Below are 26,590 nucleotides of genomic sequence, written 5' to 3'. Positions count from 1 at the left end.
AAATACTATACAGTGTGAACCAGAAAGCATCATACAATTTTCCAAACAATTCCTAAAAAAATTAGAATTAATAGAAGAAGAAAATTACGTGCCAGCACAAATATCCAAGACGAGATCAGATTATTCTAGGGGGGGAATCAATCTAGGAGCTACAATGCTGAAGAGGCTTCATCAATGCTAGGCTAAAAGTTGCTGAAGATGACTACCGTAATTTCCTTAAAAAAGGAAGCATCAGTGTAAACGCCGCACTCGAGAAAAATGGCGGGAAAAAAATTAAAATTACACAGAAAGGCCGCATCAGCGTAAACGCCGCAATAGATTAAATTGCGCGTGACATTATCGTGGGCCGTATAGATGCAAAAACTCAACCTAAGTCCTGATATATGACATACCAGTTAAGAAAAATGCATGATATGAAACCATAACTCAAAAATAAATTAAAGGTAAGAAATGTACAGCTTCTGTGCCGTTTAGAGACATTTTCAAAAATTTTCCGCTCCCTTTTTACTTAAAAACTATCCAACAAGTACTTGTACCCAAACTGATGGGATCTGTATCTGGCAGAATGCCAAGAAAAATCCATTCATGCTGAAGGGGAAATACGTCAGAGTTCGTTATTGCGAGGCAGGTGGAGTCGTGTCCGCCTTTGAAAAAAATTGCAGAAAAGGCAGGGGTGGGGAGAGGATGGGTCCTGGAAGATTCATCGTATGGCAGAGGAGAAAGACTATTCAAACTGATGAGAATGTTGATTTGAAAGGGGGAAGAATGTTATTGTTCCGAGATCTCGTTTAGGGTGAATAAGGCATGTAGGTCTGTTCAAGGGAAAGAATGTAAACAAAATAACGTTCGCAAAAAGCAACTGAGTGGTCTTTTGTGTGGGAACAGCACCAGTCTATGCACAATGACAAGGCCATCCAAACTATGTACAATGACCATCATAGGAAATATTTTATTTTTAGTGCACCTAAACGCCGCATCCGCTGAAAATTTAAGTTTTAAACACGTAAATGCCGTGGCGTTTCTTCCGGAAATTACGGTAACTTGAAGCTTAGCAGCAATGCAAGCAATGATTGAGAGTTCAAACCACTGCTTGTTTAGACTGGCCTAATGTTTTGTTTTTCCTCATGCAAATTTAACCAGAGGACGGTCCTGAGTAAATCGACATGATTGCCAATGATATGTCATGTGAATTTATATTACAGAGTCCGTTAACTTGATATTTGTTCGCTTTTTCATTTTGCCTTGGTTTTTTTTTTTTTTTTTTGTAAATATTGCTGTTGCAGACAAGTTGTTTTAATTGTGAATAAAAATAAATATTACTTTTGTTTTCAGATATGGTCTTCCATTTCTATTTTTGAATATTAATTATGCTTCTAATAGATTGCTACAACCCCCAAGAGGTTATGGGCCCAGGCTACTTAGTGTTAAAGGAATGCAAGTGAAAGAAGCTGCTATCTATGGCCCAAAAAGACAAAGAAGTATAGTGTGGCTTAGAAGATGGTTCAAGGTGTCATGCTTGCACTGAAGATGTCATTGTTAACTGAAGATATCATTGTTACCAGAAGGGTTTGCATTGTTAAACCATGACAATTGAGATTGATGAAAAGTCACCATAAAGCTGTTGCTGAAGCTTCACAGAAGGTTAAAAAAAAAAAGGAACAATGTGTGAAAAGGAAGACTTCACGTTAAGAAAAAATACAGCCTTCACTGCATTATGCTATGGAATTAAAAGAGTTCAAGCTATTGATACAAAAATGTTTGAATGGTAAGACACACGCAATATTTTGCACAAGCAATTTAAACCAAAAACAAAAGCAAGACTAATTTAGCTGCTGAATGAATTTTTAAGTTTTAGGTGTGCATCAGATGAAAAAATAGGGTTATTTATCGCAACGGTAAAAATGACTGTGAACAACTGGACATAACTTAGATCTTTTTAAAGGATTTCAAGCAATCTGACATTTACCGGTGGAATAGAATAGTTGAGTTATAGTCCGAAAGCACAAAGTCCGAAATCCGGACTTCAGCAATTTCGGATTTTTCCAGATATTAGATCATCAGTTTAAATCTAGTATGATGGCATGAAGAAATTATAAAATTAAAAATATGAAATCGCGATTTATGGCACAATGAAGTATTTATGATCTAAAGGGTATCAGAATTTACAGCTTAATATTTATCTGTTTACCTTATTAAACATTTCATTCACTGTAAGTTGTTTAAGATGCTTTGTTTTTTGTGCTAATACTTTCTCTTTAATTCCGTAGACAGACATAATCTCTTTTCAGTTACATTGTTGAAGTCCTGTATCTGCTGTTTCGAGAATTCCGACTAACTTGTCAATCGAAATTTTCTCGTTTTCAGTAACTTCTCTGTCACTTTCTTCATTATCGTTTCGGTTTGATATGTATTATAACAAGCAGATACTCAGCAGCGGAGCCAAATTACTGACTGTACAAATTTATGCTAAAATAACTGTTTCTTCAATAACAAGGTATTTTATTTAGTTTCGAAGAGAAATTAAGAATTGGGACTCTCCAGATGTTTTATGCGCAGAGAGGGGGGGGAATCAAATGCGCATGCGTAAAGCCTACGAGAAGTTTGTGGTGGTTGTGGTTTTTAATATCCGGATTTTAGATAAGTCCGGATAGCGGACGTCCGCATTCCGGACTTTGTACTGTAGAAGGATGAGGATTTTACACTGAAAAAAATTGTTAAAGAAAAGGGAAGAAAGAAAGGGACAATTTTGTCAGGCACACATCGATTTAGAAGACAGCACAGTAAGCATATTTAATACTTAAATTATGTGCAACTACAAATAAAGGAGGTAACGCAGATAATTTAATTGGATTGTACACACAGCCACGGCAACTCACTTCTGCAACAACAGAAGTGCAGTGATAACATTTGAAGAAATAAATAATAAATGTATATCCTTAGCCACAGGAAATTTTGAGTATTAGGAAAAGGTACTATTAAATTTGCAGTAAAAGTAGGAAATCAAATTGAACTGAATTAAAAAGTGTTGTACAATCCAAATCTAAAATGAAATTTATCATAATGAGCACGTTTCGAAAAGACAGGTGAGCACATTGTAGATTCAAATGGTAAAATATGGATGTCATCAATAACTGGGACAGAATATGTTACTGAAATGATATAATGGACTCTACCATTGTAAACCATTTAAGTATGAAACAGACCAAAACAAAACTGGCCCTACATAAACCAGAATGTTAAAAAAGTAGATGATGTGAAGTTATGGCATCGTAGGTTTGAGGGAAGCCCTCTTGAAGACCCTAAAAAGTATACCATTATCACGGTCTATTATTGGAAACTTCTCTGGCAGGAAATTATACCTGCCTTGAAGAAGACAACATTTAGAGATCATATGATTTGAAATTAGGTGAAACACAGCATATTAGGCAAGAGCAAAGGAACAGCTTACGGAATTTGAAGGTGATCGGGTAATTTTAAGTCTTTCAGATGGTGCAGGAAAACATGAAAACTATTATTTCTCAACCACTTAATAATCCCATTCAAGAAAATCTGCAGTAGCCTCTTAATGCAACAGATGTCAATGACAACTTGCTTGCAGTTATCAAAATACAAACACTTTCAGAAATCCATTTATTTTACTGCAAACAGTCACACACTCTTCTTGACCAAAAGGCTTAGACAGCAAACAAACAACATACCTTTAGGAAATTCTAGATGAAAGTGAAATATTTCCCCAGAAGCAACGATACTGATCTTGGAGAATTCCATACCTCCATATCCTGTCATATGCTTTTTTTCATGCCCTCTCCCCCTCAGAAAAAACAAATGATTGGTCTCAAAAAGCGTATTATACATAGAAGAATATTATCAATTGCAAATCTGCTTTTCTGAAACTACTCTGGCTATGTAAAAGATTTTCTTCAAATAATGCATCAGATGTTTATGCATCAATTTTTTCTTTTGGCTCAAAACTTTAAATATACAAGCTATAAAAGCAATGATTTGAAATAGTCTTTTGATAAATACCAGGTTTTGCAACTGGAATGGGTATAGCATTAGGAAAAGTGCTTTCACTTCACATTCTATCAACAAATTTTTCCACATTATACCATCAGAGCCAGGGCTTATCTTAAGATGCTAACCTGTAGATAATGTCAAATTTTTGTGCTTGGATAAATTATGTTCTTAAGAATGCATTGGCATTTCAAACTTTAGTGCCCTTTATTTATAAATACACAGTACAAAGTCCCATATCTGGAACCGTTATTACTTCAGTGATTCTAGATTTTAGATCATGAGTTTAAATCTAGTATGAAGACACATGACATGGTAGCAATGTTTAGGTCAAAGAGAAGAATACTAACCCCACACATTGCTAGCAAAAATTTAACAATTTAGAAGAGCATTCAGCAGCAATAATTAGGGAGGCACAATTTTTAGAAATTAGGAAGGCAACAGACAGCAGAACTTAGGACCCACATCAATTTGATCAAAACTACCACATTCAATGGCAAAATGCTGAGTGCCGGCCCTTCAACCAGACACTCAGCAATTATCAATATGTCAATAAATATACTGTTATTGGCTACTATGCGAGTCCCTAGCCAGGTGAAAGCTTCATTCAGGAATTTCAGTTAGTCAGGAGAAATATCACATTTACAGCACACCTTTTTTTGGGGTTCGGTATTATATTCTCTATTTTTAGATTTTTGTAACAGTAGAGAATTTTTCATTAATTCATTTTTTGGTTGGTGATCCAGATACTAGATCATTCTGGATACCAAAGGTCCATATTTTGGACATGTTAATATGACTGACTGTATGCACATATATATTAAATTTATATTACATACCTGCATGAGTTCAATACAATCCTTTAAAATTATTTGATAAAACATTGAAAAATAAGTAAAAATGATTTTTAAAATTTCAAAACAGAACTGTATATTATAAAAATATTATTCTATATGTAAATTAAACATTTCATAAAACAATAGACAAAAACTAATTTAGAAGAAAAAAATTATGCTGGGGATATTTCATTTTCTTCGTAAATAAAAAATTCTTCAGATAGCAACAATTACCTGCTATTGAATTTGTTTGGATTTTCTTCTCTAGCATTATGAAAATCTAAGCATAAGTCAGCATCAATACCAATTCCAAAGTAGTTATTCATAACAAATATTGCAGTGTTGTCTTCAGATGTTGAACCGGAGCTATTAGCCACAGTAGTTATAGCCTTCTCTTCAGGTTTATCATCTGCATGAAATACGACTGTCCACCTATATATGCAGAGGAAAAAATTTTTGAGTTATGAAAGGAAAACCATTTAAAAAAAAGAAAAAACCGAGAGAGCAGGGGGAAAGAAATATACTTAAACTCCAACATGCAAACAAATTCATTCAGTTTTCCTTTAATAGTAATACTCCTCTAAATCAGAAACACAAATTACATTTTATTTGGTTATAAAGTACGAAATCCGAGATCTGAATCAGTCACGACTTCACAGAGTCTGGATTTGAGATTAATTGGATTTAATAACATGTCACACAGAAATTTTATATATATAAATTGTTCATGAGATAATAAAGCATTTACAACCTTAACGGAATTAAAGTTTATAAAGAAAAGCTAAATATTTATTTGTCAGTTTTACTAAACTTTTTTTTTTTTTTTTTTTTTTTTTTTTTTTTTATATATGCTGTTTTGTCTTTTGGGCTAATACATTTGCTTTAATTTTCTAGACAGACATAATCTTTTGTTCAGTTATTAAGTTCCATTACTCAAGTTCTGTAATCGCCACATAGAGAATTCTTATTAAACTGTCAATCAAAATATTTTCATTATCAACATTGTTACTTTCATCATGATTGGTAGCAATATTTTCAGGATATAAAACCACAGATTTTGCTGTGTGTTAGTTGATTGATGTTTATGGTACTGTTATCACGACAGAACACTCAGTATATTACATCATCTTCATTTATTGTAACTTCTTAAAAACATTCAACCTTCTGCCTGCAATATCTGAAAGACCATTTCGATTATCATCATCATCACCACCATTAAATATGGTAGCTGGCCATAACTTATGTCAAACATTTAAAAAAATATATGCAGATACATCATCCCATCACCTTCCAATACTCTACACAGCAGATTTTATATTACAATAATACAGAATTATTGAAACGTCTTGCCATTGTTCAGAAAATTTAGCACAGATTTTAAAAATCCTACCTTATATCTGCTGAAAAATGCATCACTGTGGTTGGTTGATTTAATAATTCACAAAACACAGAATCAGATTTTATTTTGGCTTGCAGTTTGAGCCTTGCATTTCTTCAACATGCAAGAGAACTTTTTACTAATATTCTAATAACAGATCCAGCAAATATGATTGAAAATTCCTGTCTAATTAAAGATTTTTGTGCTACATGCAGATATTTTTCATGAAATTGTTTTATTATGAGTTTTGTTAAATTGTGCTTTGAAAGTAATAAGATCAGAAGTTTCTCATTTTTAGATAGATATTCATTTTCAGTCTTCTTACTACTCATAACACTTTATTATCATCTAAAAATGGACAGACTCTGAAGACTGCTGCCTGCAAATCTTTTCCCATTTTCAAACCTTGAATTTATTTACTGAAGTTCAATCATACTATTCGAATAATAGTGTGTTGCAGCTCATTTCATTACTAGATAAAACAAAAGCGTTTTTTCCCCTAAACATGTCACCTTTGAATTAGATTTAAATGTTAACAACTAAGCAAATATGTGCTGCAACTTCAAAAATGAGGATATCTTTGATGTATGGTGTGTGGTGTATTTAATTATGGAAAAGCACATTAGGGCTATCTGCCTAAGGGGAGGGATGCCTTAGTGGAGGACTTTCTAAGGGAAACTGGCTCGTATACACGTTACACATGGGGAAAACCATGAAAACGCCCATGCAGCCAGCCCATTCGCGGGATTTGAACCTCGGACCGAACTACCAGTGTTCAGCGACTTTACCGCTCGGCCGCTGGTGGGCCCCATATCTTTGATGTAACTTCAAATGCAAGTTCATTTATGATTTCAGAAAATGATACTGTTTTATATGCATCTGGTAATCCTTTTTCAAATGTAGGAATTATTTAGACACTGGAGCCTCAATCCACTTTAAGCAAGGGGTCAATTGCAACATAATTCATGAAACCGTAATTTTGAAGGGGGGGGAACATGTGAAGCAAAATTAGCAGGATTTTCTTTTCCATCAATATGACTCCAGTTTTCAACTGATAAAATCAACTGGATATGAATACTTGCAACCTTTTAAGATCTGACTTTAGATTTGAGAATACGACAAATTATTCCATGCATGCACCAAATCAAATTTTATAATTAAAGCAGCTCTAACAGCCTAAACCCATGTGTGCCAATAATACTGTTGCAATAATTCCAGTCTTGTTATGCTGATAAGTTTCAGTGGTGCTACACGAGTTTTAGCTGTTAAAAGTCTAACAGAAATGTTAGAGTTGTCACATGTTTAAGTAAATATTGCTGCATAGCCCTTTTTCAGACATGTCACAAAACCCATGAAGTTCATATCAGGAACAATGAGACAGCAGGACTTTTTTTAGGCATAAGTATAGAATTCAAAAGTTTAACTTCTTTGGATAAAATTTTCTATTTTTGGTCATCTCATGATAAGTGTAATTTCCACATTTGTTGAAGGATCATTTTAGCTAGAATTAGAAAAGGAGATATACACACAAGTGGATTGAAAAACTTTACAAATGACAGAATAATCCATTTAGTGGAGACAGTTTGATAATCTATTTCATTTGAATTTATCATTGTCAGGATGCCAGTCCAAAACCAAGGCTTTATTTTCTATTACATGATAAATATTGTTGCAATTTGAGTTTCTTAATCCTGCATTTTTTAACAGTGATGGCATGTATTTAAACTTTTGCATCGTTTGAGTAAGTGAATATTAGATAGAAATTAAAACAGCAGTTACTAGATATTACAAAGTCTATTCTTTGCTGAAATGATAAATTCAGAAATTTTGAGCATTTGGCTAAACTATGATCTTCTTCACAGAAACCAGAACCTGAAAATAGCTACTAAAATATCCTTACACTGAAATATAAAGATACAGGCACTTCACTGATTGTTGGTTTGCCATTTTTAAGCACTGTTGCATAATTCTTTAGGAATACAGTTAATTCCGTACATTCTGGAATCTCATTACATTTAAGCTGAGTTTCACACCATAGTTTTGTATAAGGATCCAATTTTGTAAAATTAAATAAGTCATTAACATATCACTTTATCAATGGTTTGAAACAATACATCTAATGTGAAAATTACCTTATTAGTGTTGTCAACTAAATTTAAAACAGCAACAGCCGATTTACGGTAATTTCGCGCGTATAGTCCGTGGACTATCTGTGTTTAAAATGCGAATTTTTGAAGCTGCGGACTATCCACCAATGCGGATAATACGCTGGTTGTTCACGGTTAAAATCGTTGAAATTTAAAAAACATGCTGTCGTGAACTGCCGATGATCAAATATAAAAAAAAGCATGAGATTCCAAGAAAACATTCGTATGTATCGTATCGATAGTAAACCATAGAGCATAGTGCAAAACGAATGAGTAGTAGCAAGTAGAGCTCCTAAAAATCCAGGCTGGCGCATCAAGCGATGCCGGGATATGAGCCAAAGAAAGTCTTGTACGAGCACTCATTTAGCGCAACCAGAGTCTTTTATCCCAGTATCCTTTGCACTGCTTTAGCGCAACTGCCGGGAGGGGCAAAAGTAGTTGATGCGTCAGCTCGGTTTTTAGGAGCCATAGTAGCAAGTACCTGGAGTACGAAAAAAAAAGTGTGATTCGTTTACTTATAAGCGCGGTTTGGCAACACCGAGTGAGTGGGGTCGAAGGTCACATTTCATTACCAATTATCACGAGGATAGCACGTTGCACAGTATTTTGTTTTCGTATTTAGTCTTTCATCTTCGATAACGTTGATGAAACATCACCGGAGTTTTACTGCTGAATTAAACTCAAGGTAGTTGAGAAAGCTGAAAAAGATGGAAATAGAGAAGCGGGCCCTTATTGGTTTAATCCTAGTATCCAGTGCACACGGGATTTGGCTACTTTTGGCAACTTTAGGATGAGCAATGAAAACGGGACATATACGATGGGTAGTTAACGGGTCATTCAAAGAAAATATATAGTTAAACATATACATAGTATATATACTATGTGTGTATATACATATACTATGTGTGTATAGTATATATATATATATATAGAGACGTTCTTTGGATCATTTTTGATGTTGGCGATAATTTTCAAATTCGCGCCAAGGCTGCACCGTATACTAGGATTTTACCCCGTTATTTTGAAGTGGACGAGAAAGCGGTGAGAAATTGGCGCAAACAAAAGGATGTGTTTAAACAGCATGGGAATATTGCCGTATTAAAAAAACGTAATTTCGGACGTATAGTCCGCGGACTATCTGACGATTTTTGAAATTTTTTTTTATATAAAATAGTGTCTGCGGGCTATACGATGGTGCGGACTATACGTGCGAAATTACGGTACTTTGAATAACTGGTAAGCTTAGCAAACTTTCATTATATGCAAAAACTTGTTCTCTTTTATGTGACTTTCTTTCTTTTAAAAGATTTTACGCTATCTCAAAATTACAATCCAAAATCCGAATAGAATGAACTGTAGGATTCTCCATTGCGTAATTTTAAGTTAGCGTTGAAAGTGAAGAATCTTAAAAACTGATAAGCGAATAATCGCTTCAGTTCATGTGACAGGAAACAACAAGATAGAATGGTAAAATAACCCTTTATTATTCAAATAAGATTTAACAGAGCTCTGTCTTGGGCTTGAACTTAAGAGACTAAGAATCAAACTAAACTAATCTTAACAAAAGAGATATAGCCCAAGCTATCAAAATTCTAACAAAGTTGGCCTCTTAATGCTAATTGACTGCGAAGCTCTCAAGGGCCTAAAGTACGGCTGAGCGTAATAATAGCTTACAAGAGAGTAGCCTAAAAAGGCAGATGCGTGCAAGCCAGAATATCTGGTATCTCTCTCACTACGACAGTAGAACTTCACTGTTAAATACTGCACTTTCTCATTAGCATTCAGACATGATTCTAAAACTATGTTCTAGCTGGAAGTGGTAAGTTGAAAGTAAGAAGCAATAGGAAAGGAAGTTTAACTCAAAATTTAACTGTTAATAAAATTAACATAATCCTTACAGAATGACACGATACAATTCACCTTGCAGTATAATGTTCAAATAATGCAATTTTTGAGGACAGCATAGATTTGTATTACGTTTTACACATGCACTGAAAAGATCCTTGAAAGATATCCATTCTGCGACATTATCGCTAAAACTCAGTAATATTAACTTTGGTAATTTAATACTGTCAAGAATATGTTTTGAAATCATGCTCTCAGATTTATTTTTACTTATATTTACATTACTACTTTGAATTTTTAATATTTCTTCACCTTTAGATTTCTACAAATAAATTTTAGTGGCATACTCCTGAACATCATCTATTTTGCTTTTTAATTCCTTACCATGTGTAATTAAACTTTTGATTTTAAACCAATCTACCTTAGCTTAGTTCCTTTCTGTTTCAAAAATTCAATATGTTGCTCTAGTTCTATTAAATTTATTTCATCAGCTGATATAATTGCTTCGATTTTTTTAATGAAATTAGCAGCATTTCTGCAAAATGCAGTTCTTTTTGTTTTAAAAGTTATAAATTGTCACATTCGCACAATTCAAAAATATACTGTTGTCAAATTACTTTATACTAATAGTAAGATGAAACAATTGTATACTCCATTAAAAGTGTTCATAAAAGTCAGATATAAACAAGTGTTTCCTTGCAGGAATAGTCAACAATGACTTACCTTACAAGCTAAAATATCCCCCCCCTGCAAACATATGTAGTTTCAGATTTAGAACAATCATTAATGTCACTTGAAACAAATTATTCTCCACTAGCTCTTCAGCTGGAGTTAATCAAAAATGAAAATTCACTTTAAATGTCTCATGGCAGCTAGTTCACACCACACAGGGTTTATATTTCCTTCAACTTTGTTACAAAATTTAACCCACTGAGCACACATATCACAAACATAAAATGCTATCAACAGTTAGTTTTTGTTGCCACATTCATAAAGCAGAAAAACTTACAAACACTCTCCAATAACAAACCACAGATCAAGCAATCTTGTGCTTACCTCGCTGCACTCAATACCTACAAAAATATGAGCAGTTCAGCATGTCGAGAACTTCAATATCGATTGGCTGACTGACAGATGTACAGTTTTATGAAGGTAATTTTTGAATCATCTAGTTAACCAACCTAAGTCTTGCATATGAAATGATTTTCAAAACTAATCACTCATTAATGTTTGTAATCCATGCTCTTTTATTTAAATGATAGATGAGAAGGAAAAACTTTATTCCTTTACATGCCATGTACCTTTCTGGGTTATGAAAAGTCTACATTCAAGCATTCCTGCAGCATTTCAGGAGCCCAAATCCTCACTCTCATTTCAGACGCTTTGACAAGTGGGGATTATTTTGCTGAGGTAATTAAGGTATTTCAGGATACGTTATTGGCAAAAAAGAATGGTTTTACTAGCATTTCAAATTTGCTCAGGAGATGAAATTTTCTCTATGTGATTTTGAAGAATTTATCTGCAAACTCTTTAACTGCTTCAGTAAAATGTGACAATTTCTAGCTTGAAATTTTTAACTTCTTTTATCCCACTGATTTTTAAACTTGATAACCAACCTTTCAAATATGTATACTCGACTTTTTAAGTTCATAACTTCATGAAATATTTTGGGTTCAGCCATTAGCATTGGAATCGTCAATGCCCCACCTTAGCTAGAAAGGATTCCATCCTATCATGACTTTGTCATAATCTTCACTTTTAGTATATTAAACGATTTTTTTATCATTCATTGCAAAAAGAGTGCCAGAAACTACAAAAAATTCAAAATGTTTCTTTTCCTTTTTTAATGTCACATACTATTAACCCTTAAATGCATGATTTTTTATTGTTTCTAAAAAAATATATTTAATTCTAAGGAAAGTTTATTACACGGGAAAAATAATGAAAAAAAATCAGACATCAATATTTTGTATATTATGTTTATTTTTTCTTATGTTACATATCTGCTACAATGTGCACAAAATGACAATTCTCCTTACATTCTGCCAATTTAAAAAAAATTACATTGGAGAGATTTTTATTAACCAATACGTGTTTATTAAAGAAAAAAAAGGATGTATTCCATATGAATAACAGTTGCCATACTATGCGGCCTTACTTATGGAAATTTTTGTAGCAGTTTTTGTCTTTGCTGAAGCATAGAAATACAAGGCATTTTGTGCATGATAAATAGGTGAAACTGTTGCAACTAGGCATTTTGCATCTGTTTCTTTTGACATTCCAATTTGGCAAGTGATCGATTGAGTCTTGTCTCAAATCTTTTGGTGGTACCACAACCCTGGGACATTTTTTCCTTATTGTTTCCAGTTGCCCCTGTATTTCATTGCTTGGTCTTCCTCTCTTTAGTGCCCTGATTTTTTCCCTTTTGCATAAAATCTCTGCAACTTCAATTCTGAAACACTTTTGATTCAAAACTTGAGCTCTGGGATCTTTTTTTAACGATACCTCTTTATATAAGATCCAGGCATTTATTACTGCTAGATCAATCAGATGGTAAAAAAGCCTGAAATACCACCTTTTAGCTTTTAGTGTTACCCTGTGGCGATCTAAATGACTGTCCAACAAGTCTACTCCACTCATATGCTTATTATAATAGATTGTGACAACTTCTGGGCAGTCAACTTTGTTATGAGTTTTTGTAGATTGCTCGAAATGCTTTACTTTCTTTTCTGGCTATTTGCCTCTGAATCTCGAAAGAAGTACTACATATCGATTGTCTTTTTATATTACAGATGATACATCAACACCATCCACATTTGCTACAAATTCATCAGATGAACCTCGTGGAAACTTCTCTGTAGGAAGTTTGCATTTAGAAATTCTGTTTCTGCGTGCTAATGAGAAGCAATGTCTTGAGGCTTTATTTAGGCTAGATAGAAAAATGCTACCCCCAACCACCTGAAGGGCCAAAAGTATGGTTGTTAATCAGTGCATTGTGATTAGCTAGGTATGATTCCCTATACAAAGGTAGGTGTGTTTGAAAGTGACACAGAGGAAATGATTCCCCCCCCCACTTAGCAACAAACTCAATGTGCAAGCTAAAATATCAGCATGGTCCATGATGGACATCTTTAAGATTTTCTTATGCAGGAAGAGAGATCTTGCAAGGCTAGAGGTTATTTAACACAAGGCTGTTTTCATGCAGTCAATAAAACTATGCTTACTGAAATTGTATTTTTGAATGAAGTATGAGGAACTAGAAAGGCAAGCAGTTTAAGCCAAAAGAAGTATTTATAAAATTTTATAACAAAAACTGTGCCACTTCCACTTTTGAAAATAGAGGATTTTAAAGGATCATTCAGTTTAAGAGAAAAAAAAAAAAAAAAAAAAGCAATAAAACTTTACATTAATGTCATACACAATTACAGATTTCTCTAAAGGGCTGGGTACAGATGTTATTAGTTAGAAGGAAGGATCTTCTTTCAATAAATTAAATTTGCTTCCATAATTTTTCAGATAGTTACCATTACTCTTTTTTCACAGATAGGGAAATTTTGGAGTAGATTTCCCCAGAGATTCTTAACATTGCAGAAGATCTAGTATCTAAAAAAAGTTTTGAGAATCGACAATTTACATCATACTTAACTTATATTGCAGGTAAATCATCACACTGGAAATATTTTTGCACGGGGGGGGAGATGTTTAGTTTTCCACAAGCTTCTCTTCTTTCATAGTCATTTCATATTGAGACTAGTTTTATGACAACCTATAAAAGCTTCAAAATGCCTAGATTCTAGTCAAATCTGTACTCTTTACTAAATAATTTCTCAAATATATTTATGAAATTTTTAAAAATAAACAGTAGTTTATGCTACTAAAATCTATAGTACATCATTGCTACAATACCGTAATCATACTGCAAATTTTACTCTTAGCTGACTGTATGCTGCAATATGAAATATCCCTTAATGTCTTGAAGTAATGAAATAAAAAGAAAATGATGTGCAAGTTCTATTATAGTCCCATCCACATACTGGCACAATTAGGAAAAATAAATGCAAATACGCACGAACATGTGAATGGCCAATATGGTGAGCCACTGAAGCGACGAATCCAACGATATGCTCCACTAAGCTCTACACCCGGCCGTTCCAGAGAAGATGATGTTACAAACATACAGACGTGCACAGAGCGTTAGTAATTTTAAAGATATTTTTGGCTTGTTTATGAAATCAAGATGATGAATAACAAACACTAAGTGTTCTCATAGCTTTATCTTGACAGACCTTTCCGTAGCGACATGGCCTTTCACTCACTTAAAAAAAAAAAAAAAAAAAAAAAAAAAAAAAAAGAGGGCGCAGTTTCTTCATTTTCATTAAATTTGTATCCGAGGTTCGAATCCCGCGAACGGGCTGGCTGCATGGGTGTTTTCGTGGTTTCCCCCATGTGTAACGTGTATACGAGCCAGTTTCTCTTAGGAAGTCCTCCATGAAAGCATTCCTCCCATTAGGCAGATAGCCCTTGAGGCTTTGCCATAATCACACACACATTCAGTTAGTAAGATTTTTTTTTATTATTTTCAATTACCAAAAATTCTGATTTTTGAGTATCTTGTAACACAATGGGCATCAGGAGAAATTTTGTCAAAAACCCACTTAATCTTTCAGGCTCTGATTCTAAGCCATTGCTTAAATTATTTAAAACAAGAAAATACTGATAACCAGTAGCAAATCTTTCCTAAGAAATGCACAAGCGAGTCAAGATACAACAAAGCTAGCTCACCAGAATGAGAAAAGGCAAAGATATGTTTTTTATATGAATGTGTACTGGCATCTAGTTTGCCAGACCTTACACCATCACATTTCTGCAAATAGCTGAAATTATTATGATTTCAGAAAAATCTGCGATGTAAACAGACAGCTACACTAAAGTTCAATGGCCTGGATTTATTTGTTTTTAAAATATTAACATTTATGCCCATGATGTCTGAATAAAGTGCCAGACTGGAATGTTTAACCCTTCAATGCATGATTTTTTATATTTTTACCAAAAATTTTTTTCTTCAATGTCATAGCTTAAATAAATATGGAAAAATATTAAAAACATTATTTAAAATTTTTTATTGGTTATTTTTTGAATTTTTAGGTTTGATGCACATTAAATGTAAACCATGTGAACATTTATTTAAAATAATATATTTAATAAATATTGGCATACAATACTTAATTATTTATTTTTTTGAGGATATTGACTTTAATTAAAATTTTGTTAATACTTAATTCTAATTAATCATGTTCAGACCTTCATAATGCTACAGTGCATTTTTCACATCCAATAAATGTTTGTAATTTGCAGTTGGGCATTTTAACAACGAGTGCGAATTTCATTTTGTATGTTGTTGAATTTTGTTGAATATGTGGAACATGTTGCTGTGTGATGCAGGAACTCTCTCTCTTTTCTCAATGTAATCAATTTTTAAAAGACCGCTCCATCTTCCACGCATAAGAACTGAACTTTCACCCATTTTACATAATCCAACTACTGTACAGGCATGCAAATCCGAAAGGCAGCCAGGTTTAGAAAATCCTTAGGTTTGCTACCATTCTTTAGAGACACTCTTTTGTACAGCAAAAACGCATTAATGACCGCAAGGTCTTAGAAATGATAAAAAATCTGATATACCACTTTCTTGATTTCAGAGATATTTTATATCTTCCTATGTGGCTATCTAGCAAATCCATGCCCCCCAATATGTTTGTTGCATCATTTCACAACATTTTGGGCAGTCCACAGGAACTGTCTCTTTTTTCTTCTTATTTAATCTAGATATCTATTCAATGGGGTGTTTCCGAGCAAACGCATGCAATAGGAGCACATTCTTATTGTCTTTCCACACTAAATTCACGTATTTCAGTTCAACCGCAGTCTGTTCTCGACTCTTTTCAGTTGCTTTTCTGCAAGGAGTTTGCAACCTGGAATTCTGTTCCTATGTACAGTTCCCAAACAAAGAATGCTCTCATCAGCTAAATACTTCATCACATTAATTGAAGTATAAAAGTTGTCAAAATAAAATTTGAAATTTTGATTTTGAGGAATCTCCCTACAAAGTCTAATCACAACATTTATACTGGCTGCCAATTTTGCATCATTTGCTAAGAGGTTATGAAGTAGATTTTCTTGGCCTAAGTATACCTCAAACTTGTGAGCAAATCCATCGAGACCACATAAAAAATAGTTTGAAAACAATTACTCAGTAAATGAATATAAATAAAAAAATTAAAGGAATTTTCAATACAAAAAACAATACACATACTACATAATTAGAGACATAAAATTAATATTTCATGACTAAATAAAAAATTTATGCAAATATCGAGTGGGTATTGCTGATATAAAAATAATTATGAAATATTATCCACATGATCCACACATCCAAATAATCATGGAATATTATTATTCATGTATTATGAAGTCTTATAATTAAAAATACACTCTAAATTTTAACCTGATTCATATATACATCCCATTTCACTCTAGAGTGAAGTCTAATCATAAATGCATAATGCATACGAATCAAACAGAAAAATTTAAATATTTTATTTTAAACCAATTCTGTAGTTAAATCTTAATACAGAATTGAAAAGTACATATCTTCAGCTATACAGAGTAAAATTTTTAAGTATCTAACATCGAATTTATGAATAACACAAGGTTAGCTTGACCACTAAAAAAACAGAAATGAATTCTGTGTTCTTGGCACTAATGAAATAAAGAGTACAGTTTTATGTTGCCATCTACTAAAAAAAAGAATAGTCAAATACTGATATGGATACAGTAAGATAAAAATCAGCCCAGTAAACCATCTGTTTTGTAATTTTTTTAATGCTAAATTCAGTAAAAATTGATATGATTCATATATGCATCACCATGCACTGAAGGGTTAAGTAAAATATATATTTAGAAATATAAAGTAAAATTAGATCGTTCCTCTTGCAGTGACATCTGATAAGAGTCAGACTTTAAAATACACAATTACAAATTATTTAAAATCTGCAATTTAAGAATGAAGTGCAGTTTGAGATTTTAAAGATAGGCTAAAGAACAGTGTAATACTTTTATAAAAATTACACTGTAAATCATATTTCGTTTCATTTCTGACTACTAAAAACTTACATGTATGTGCATAAGTTCTATATCAGAACAATATAAACAGCACTAAAAATTATCACTAAATTTAGTACACAGATACATACAAAATTCAAAACCTGAAACTTCAGATTATTAAACAATAATTACCTATCTAATCGTATTTCATCTGCTTCAATAATATCCTTCAGTAATGTAAGAGGATCTTCACCACCGGTGTATCCAGGTCCCCAGCGTAAAACTCGAGCAAGGTCATTTCCAGTTCCTAAAGGAACAATAGCACATGGTGGAGACTGACATTCTGAATCTTGTCCAACATTATCAAGACATTGAAGAACCCATCCCACAGTTCCATCGCCACCACAAACTAAAATTTTATAATCTTTCACGTGCCTAAACACATAAAGCCTGGAAAAAAAAAAAAAAAAAAGATCCACAAAATTAATAATGATAGTCTATGACACTAAATATCAATAATCCCATAAAAAATATTAACAAATTATATATGATACTGAACTATTTTCAATCCTGTGTATCTTTCTACACTGTAATTTGAACTCCAGCACTTCAAGGTTGTAATGATTTATTTAAAATCCTAATGTATCATCCCTGAAAGTATCGAGATTTCATCAAACTACAGGACTTGATAATACATGCAGTCAATACAATAGTTATGAGGTTTTTTTCCCACTTATATATTAAGTGGGAAAATGACCTTGAAGTGCCTACAGTAACAGACTGTAAAATGATAAATTTAAGGCTATACAGTTAACAGTATTCATATTTTTTTTAACAAAGAACTATCAGATTAACACAGTATGAAAAACAATGGATTTACATAATGTAAAACATAACATAATAAAATAATTCCAGCTTCTTACCCTGGAAGAGGCCCACCATTATCCAAATCATATACTTGATATGGGTTTAAAAGCTTCCGGAAAGAACATATGAGCTCCAAACCCTGACAACCTCCACTCTTCACATTCACAAATACTAAAAGAGGCTAAAAAAACAAGCAATAAATAATGGAAAAAATGCTATAATTAAACATGAATGAACAGTTTCAAGTTTCACACTTATATTTAATAATTAAATACATGCATTAAGTTGGCAGTTAACTAAGTACGCTAGAACTAGAAAAAATTCAACAACATTTTACACACATCTCTAAAATACGAAAATTAATAGGGCAATGCAAGCACTATTACTGCATTTCCATAATGAGTATACAAATTTTGCTATTGGAAAGTCATTGAAAAAGTATTTTGCAATTTTTAGTCCAGAGGGGCTTTGTCCCTGAAGGACTACTGCTTTCGTTTTGTGATTTTTCGTTGAATCACTATAAATGTCCATTTCACTTTTCAAACTGTTGCCACCAAATGTTAGAGTCCTGCATTATATTTGAAGAAATTAAATATGAAAAATCTGCATAAATGTATGTATATTTTGTCGCATTGTGATAAAACAATGGTACCTAGCGCCATCGAATTTTGAATGACATAATCCTTCTACGAATATAATATCGTGTATATTCAGGTCAAATCGATAATAAAACGAATTCCAAATGTGGAAAACCAAATTTGGAATTCGTTTTATTATAGATTTCATATTTTGTAAAACTTTAATGAATTTTTGATTACTAAATGCAAGGATTTCAAAGTGAGCAATGGCAACACTCTACCCCCCCGGTAAAGTGTCCTTTTATCTCCAACGTGCGGAAGAAATCCTTTTTATCTCCAGCGCGCGGAACTGTGTATCGGAAATTATAAAGATAGGCTCATTTTAAAATTATTTTGCGACATTGCTATTGAACTGAATTTTATGGTCTCAGTGCAAAGAACATGATAATTAATAAATAAAGGTAACACACAAAACGTTAAATAAACGCCCCTTTGGACGTAATTTAAAATCTGAAAACATTTCAGATTTCCCCCCCCCTCATATATATTTTTTTACCATTATATTTGAGGAAATCTTTCGATTGATCAATGCTTTGTTGGAAACAGGCGTTGTTTGAACAGCTCTCGAGTTTAACAATTTAAGAATTAAACAGTGAAAAGAAAAATGAGCTACGGAAAAATTTTCGTGATGTAAATCATCAGTAGAGTTTGCTGTCATGTATGTAGTGTTAATTTCAAACTGATATTCAAATAATTCCATAGAGAAAGCAGTTGATATTTTAATTACAATGAAAGAAATATTATAACTGTTAATCAAATAATTATTATAACCAGGTTAACAATTACCAGCGAATGATGCCCGGCCATTTAATGGTAGTAACAATAATAATTAATAAAAGATAAAAGAGAGAAGAAGAAAATATATTATAATAATGTACACATAATTTAATATTTTGTAACACTTCAATGAATTTTCGATTAACAAACTAAAGGATTTCAAAGCGAGCAATGGCAACACTATACAGAAAAAAAGCATTTTTATCCCCAGCACGCTAGACTCTGTATCGGAAATTCTAAAGATCATTAGCGACATTGCTATTGAGCTGAATTTTATGGTTTAAGTGCAAAGAACATAATATTTAATAAATAAAGGTGAAGCTATATGAATTTGGTGACAGATTTCAAAATTTTATCAAAAGATGACATTGCACTTGTCATAATTATGTTAATTAAAAGTGGTGACATGCACACCACATATTAGATTTAATAAAAACATGGAGTAATTCTGTGTCTGAGAAACTCCTCATGACTCTTAATGAAGGATCGGACTCTGATTGTGATTGATGCTTTCTTTTAGAAGAGCAGTACAAGAACTTTTAAACTGTACTTCAACTGTCCTGATGAAATTCTAGTCATTAGTGGGCATAAGATGAAGCTCTGGTCCAATGTCTGCAATGCTCTGAAATGTTTATTACTGACAGCACTTTGGAGATGGAAAATTCGTCTGTTCACAAAATGTTCCATAGCTATGCACTGTCCACCTCCATCCAAGCAAGAAATTGTACAGCAAAAGTTTGTCACACTGGCAAATCAGCAAGAAACAACTCCCGAAAATGTATAACTTTAAATGCATTTACAGAAACAGAATTAATTTTAAGTATAGTAATTATTCTGTAAAATATAACAATTATGCCGACAGGCATGTCTAAAGATTGTGTATTTTCTCTTGTATTGCATATTCCCACACCATTTCTCATCTCCGCTTGTAATGCTACAGCCAAACCTTTCACTCATGTCAATACAACTGCTTTCCTCCCTCTGCTAGATTTCATCAAATGAACCATCTGTTTGAATTTATAAATCCTCCTCCACAGATACCTGACACATATGGAATTAGAGTCGTGCCCCATATCCATTAATGTACTGAACTTCTTCACAGCAGCTGAAGCACAATTAAAAAAAAAAAAAAAAAAAAAAGCTTCACAATCAGAATCTGATGTTTCACTGACGGTCACAACAAGTTTCTCTGATGCAAAATCACAGGAATTGTATGTATTCCATGTTTTTATTAAGTCTGATATGTGGGTGTGTATGTCACATGTTTTAATTAGCATGACAACTACGGTGCCATCCTCTAATGCTAAAATTTTGAACTTTTTTTTTCTTTTGCCAGACAAATCACCATTGTTTCGTGTATATTCAGGTCAAATTTAAGGAAACTCTAACCAAAGATTCTTCCCCCCTCTTTTTTTACAGCCTTTTGAAAGTAGAAACATATCTACAATCAGCCTGTATGTGTCTATGACCAATGGCTATAAAAAATGAAGATCATGTAAAGACTTTGGCCATTTTTGTTTTTTGCATAAAACAAGGGTAGGATAAAATATTAAATTTAATTTGCAACAGCACCTTCAGCCTCCAATTTAATTTGATTATTTTGTGTATCTATCCTAAAAACAATAACCTATTTCTTATGCTTATAACAGATGAGTTGACAAAATGTGTGCGCGCGCGCGTGTGTGGGAATTATTAAAAATTTAAAAATCAAAATTTTAATTAACTAAACGGAATGAATTAAAACCATAACTATTATTTTTAACCTGTGAATTTTCTTCCTTGTTTCTTTGTTTTGCTATACAACTGAAGAAAATTTTCTTGCTTTCTTGAAACATGTTATTAAAATGTAAATATATTATTGATCGAGGATGGATGTGTAGATTGTGGCAGTTTAGCTATGTTTGGGGGCAAAGTTTTATTAAGAATAAGATCTTTGAAAAGCTATGACTGCATGTCTTTATGCACCAGTCATGCTCACTGTCAACTACGTCAATATTTTTATTACATTAATATACAGTATGTTCTGGAAAAGATTAGAACCATTTTAAAGGATTATAGAACATGGCACAAATGTAACAAACTTCGTTAGAAACTAATGGCCATATCGGACTTGGTAAAAGTCAGCTCAGCACTAGCTACCAGTGTGGATTGCTACCACCGTCAATTTTGGTACAGAAGTAAATTAATGGTAAAGGGCTGGTTTGTATCTACTGGCTCGTATACCTCAAACCCCGAATGCCGAAATCTATGAAGCAATAGTGGATAAATTATCTGTTTCCCACCACTCAGCAATAATTTGAACTGATTCTTTTCATTTTCTCTATGGCTATTCATCTGTTCACAATGCGAATGCCATAATACAGAGCTGTGAGATAATCTCAAATGGCAGGCCCACTGCTCTGATTTCAGTCCAATCAACCCTCTGTAGCATGAAGAACAAACAGATCATACCTGTGAGGTCATCCCATTCCAAAATTACTTGTTAAATTGAAAAAGAAATGGAAGAAAATACAAGCAGATATCTATCAAAGTTTATAGAAGAAAATACAAGCAGTATCTGTGGAAAGTTTGGCTTGAAGATTAAAGAAATGACAGCAACAAATGATGGATTTATTTCAAACTGACACCTTACAGGCACCAATTAAAGTACTTTCAAAATGGATACCCACTCATTTATAGCAACAGATATCTACAGATACACTGCTGGCCACCGTAAATGCAAAACCCTGAAGGAAGCATGCAAATAAGATAAAATTTACAACATGCATTAGTGGAGGTGAGATATGTAAATGATTAAAATTTCAGCCCAGACACACATCACGCGTGCCTGTGACACCACTTCAAAGTGCTATTTAAGGCTTGGAGTTTTCGAAGATTTCAAGTTCGGCATTTGTGTTTTTCTTGGGTTAAAAAAAAAAAATCAATTATGCCTCGTAGTAAACAGCGATCATTGTTTGATCAAGTATCTGAGTTCGACAGAGGAAGGATAGTGGCCTGCAGAGAGTGTGGATTATCTTTCAGGGAAATCGGTAGTCGTGTTGGACGAAACGAAACAACTGTAATGCGGATTTGTGACCGTTGGATGCAGGAGGGTACGACGGACATAACTTGTTCGATCGCATCCACCTCAGTGCACCATTTCACATGATGACAGAAACGTGCACATGGCAGTGATGGATCGCTCAGTCACACGACGAACCATAACACAGCACATTCAATCTGTAACGCATCATCCAGTGTCTGTGCGTACCATTCGACACCGTTTACAGCAAAGTGGTCTGTCCGCATGACGTCCATTGCTTCGTCTACCCTTGACGCAGAACCACAAACATCTCCGCCACCAATGGTGCGATGAAAGAAGGATGTGGATGGTAGAATGGAATGAAATTGTCTTACTGATGAGTCACGCTTCTGTCTGCAACACCACGATGGTCGGATTCGAGTCTGGAGACACCGTGGAGAGAGGATTCTGAATAGCTGCGTTATGCACTGCCACACTGGTCATGCACTGGGTATTATGATATGGGGCGGTATTGGATACCACTCTCCCAGTCCTCTAATACGCATTGCCGGTACTTCAAACAGAAAGCGCTACATCTCCGAGGTGTTGGAGCCAGTTGTCCTTCCTTACCTTCAGGGTTTGCCCACAGCCATGTTCTTTTATTCAAATTTGGTTTAGAGGTGGAAGGGCTAGGTTTTCCGAGTTCACAATATGATCTTTTCCTTACAATGTGTTCGTAGGTAATCCACTTTTCATCCCCAGTTATCATCCAGTTCAAGAACGGCTCGATTTTGTTCCGATCAAGCAGAGATGTGCATATGACAACTAGATCATCCAAATTCTTCTCACTTGATTCATGCGGCAGCCGTCTTGAATATTTTCACACCAATCCTATCTTCCGAACATGGCCCGAAATGGCTTGCTAAATCAAGCCTTTCTGCCATCTCCGATGTTGTCGGAAAAGGATCTTGCTTGATTATGGTCTCAATAACATCATCATCGTCAATCAAAGATGGTCGCCAGAAAGTGGCATATCAGAAAGGTCAAAATCACCTAACCTATTTTTTAACCATCTTCTGTATGGCCTATCACAAACTGCACCTTCACCAAACACTTTCAATAAATTTCTACCTGCTTCTGTAGCATTTCTTCCTTTATGGAATTCATATAAAATGCAATGGCGTAAATGAACTTTATCAGTAGCCATGGGTACACTATTGCTTCACACTTAAGACTAACTTGTATCAACTTTTTTTTTAGTTAATTTGCTACGTCAGTACATATAGCGATAAAAATATAAAGCCGAATATCCACCAAATAAACATACGCTTACGTATCGAAAATTGTTGTCATAGAAATGGACAGAACTTTCTGGTAGACCAAATATGTATATGTGCTCGTGCGTACACACTGTGTCTATGTGCAAGTATTCACATTTATATATTCTTAAATTAAAAAATACAAATCTTGTATTAAATATGAAATCTAATTTTTTACACACTTCCTCAATATCTGAATAATTTAAAATTTTATACCCATTATAAAAAACAAAAGAAAATAAATTTGATTCCTGTATGACCAAAAACTGAACCATTAATTTCAAAATATGAGGTTTTTGACTTCAGCTTACCTTGAGTGATCAGTTAATAGATAAATTAGAGATAAATCTTTTTCTCTCCTTAAATACAATTCATTGATGTTCTTCAGCAATTTACTAGTGTGTAAATTTCTGTAATTAATAATTTCCTTAAAACTAGCATGCTGGAAAAATGTTTGCACAAATAATTTATAAGTTGAGAAAAACGTTAAAAGTACGTTTACATTCTCATGCAGTTTTATTGTTTCAGAAACCAAATCTAAAAATCACACAAAAAGTTTATTTATATGGCACTGTTGCTCAGAAGCATAATCTTCACCATTTGCCAATTAAGAAGTCCAAATACACATATTTAAAATTTTTGATTTATACAAATAATATTATGAATTTACAATATGAGAATACTGAAGCCTGCCAGTATTTTCTATTCAAGTAAGATTCTGTTCTGAGTAAGACCCGGCGTTACTCGCGCTAATCGTACGTGCGCAAGTGCTCGCAGAGGGCCTGAGAAGCCCCTTTATGGATTTATATTTTTTGCAGGTCATTAAACACCCCATTATGTACAATTGGTACATGTTAAAACAGAATGATCTCCACAGACATTTCTTTCACATTTTGTACATTATCTTAGATTTTTGGTCCTTTGAACTTGGGCAAATATAGCTTATTTTCTCTCAATTACTTTCTGTTTTTTAGCGGTAGGTTCTTTGCTCTTGGGAGATAGTTTTTCTTGCAAATGTCGAGGGAGACATGGTAACAGTGCACCTCTCCACTGTGTAGTCTTTCAGCAAATCTGTTGCAAGATCTCTCGAAAACTGACTCCGTTTCCTGTGCTGTAAGGATGGATGTTTTCCGCATTAGAGTAATACTCAAGCATTGATTGCAGCAGTATTTAGCAGTGTAAAGAACAGAACCATCGGCCATCTTTTGCTGATTCTTGCAGTTCAATACGCTGCTGACATTTGGTCCACCACATCAGCTGCTCCTTCCATCAAATTATAAAATTTTATTATTTCAGGTTTTTTTGCCTCACCTGTTGTTTGGTCAATAGCTTCGTCGTTATACATTGTAGATAAGAGATTAACATTTTTTTTTTTTTTTTTTTTTTTTTTTTTTTAAGAAACATACTACACTAAAGTCATGTCTTTCTGGAATGCAAACAAGGATGAATGCACCTTACGATTTTTACTGTTCACAAACTCTTTCAGTAGTTCCCTCTTGTTCTTTCTTATGGTGTCCACTAGAGTAATGTTTTTCTGAAGGAGATACTCTGCAAGTTCATAACTAGTATACCAGTTGTCGACTGTTACATTTCTCCCAGAATTTAACTTTTCTGTTAAACTTTTGACGACTTCAGCTGATGAATTATTTACATGATACAGGCTTTAGGGCTGTGTACCTGCATAAACTTCTAAATTACACGTAATGAAAGGTCTTGCATCAACAAGAGCGAAAATCTTTATTCCATACCTAACTGGCTTTTTTTGCATTTACTGTCGAAATGAACAGCGTCCTCTAAATGGTTCGAATTTTTCGTCAATTGTAACATATGATCCAGCTGTATAAAAATCCTGACAATTATGCACAAATGAGCCAAATGCATATCTTATTGCAGCAAGTTTGTCCATTTCTTTTCTCATTTGTCTGTTTCTAACATCGCCAAATCTTACGCAGCTCATAAGAAACAAAACACAATTATGAGACATGGTCCTATGAAATATTTCTATTCCCATTTCATCAATGTGCCATAAATCTCTCACATGCACATGGGATGATTATATATACCACATAAATATAGTAATTCAATAGAAGCTTTAATTTCGGAGAGTTTTGTTTTTTTTAACATCGCATTCTCAATGAAAGTTGTCACTGATAGTGTCAATATATATATTTGTACAGGTGACGATCTTATTCAGGATATTTTCATCCAGCAATAAACTCCAAGACTCAAGGGGAGAAGTTAAGTTTTTTGCCACTCCAACATTTCCAGGCAACTTTGAAATAATATTTCGCGATAAAGTTCGAACATTGTGATTAAATTTTGTTTTCTTCCAAATTGTCTTTCCATCTTTTCCAATAAAACAATCAACTGAATTAGAATCAGTAGTATCCTCTTCATCAGACGAAGTATTATGCTCACTACACCTTTCATCGCAATCAGACAATAAATCATCACCTTCGATACATTCGCCATCAGTCTAACAAACTCGGTGCACTTCAAACTCGAAATTAGAAACACGTTTACTTGCGGCAGGACAAAGCAAACCGAAAAATGGCTTTTTGTGTGAACAGAATAAAACAAAATTCCGGAAACGCCTCCTTTGTGTCAAAGCAGATCTTTGAGCTGATCTTACACTCAGCTAGACTGGGTGTGGTCATTTTCAGT

At 33.7% G+C, this 26,590-nt stretch overlaps 1 protein-coding gene across 1 annotated transcript in view; it reads right to left on the bottom strand.

Annotated features, from left to right (window-relative positions):
* The window catches only part of LOC118193352 (diacylglycerol kinase theta-like), a 238,058-nt gene that overhangs the window by 42,436 nt on the left and 169,032 nt on the right, over nt 1-26,590 (bottom strand). The window contains exons 15-17 of the mRNA XM_035364432.2: nt 18,248-18,372; nt 17,517-17,774; nt 5,085-5,282 (exon numbers count right to left, since the gene is read on the bottom strand). Of these exons, the coding sequence (XP_035220323.1) occupies nt 5,085-5,282; nt 17,517-17,774; nt 18,248-18,372 (581 nt within the window). The remainder of the gene's footprint in view (nt 1-5,084; nt 5,283-17,516; nt 17,775-18,247; nt 18,373-26,590) is intronic.

Source organism: Stegodyphus dumicola, chromosome X1 (genome assembly GCF_044657685.1).
Source record: "Stegodyphus dumicola isolate Sdum_Otavi_A_Nest chromosome X1, ASM4465768v1".
Taxonomy (NCBI): Eukaryota; Metazoa; Arthropoda; class Arachnida; order Araneae; family Eresidae; genus Stegodyphus; species Stegodyphus dumicola.
This window is presented reverse-complemented; position numbering and strand designations above follow the sequence as displayed.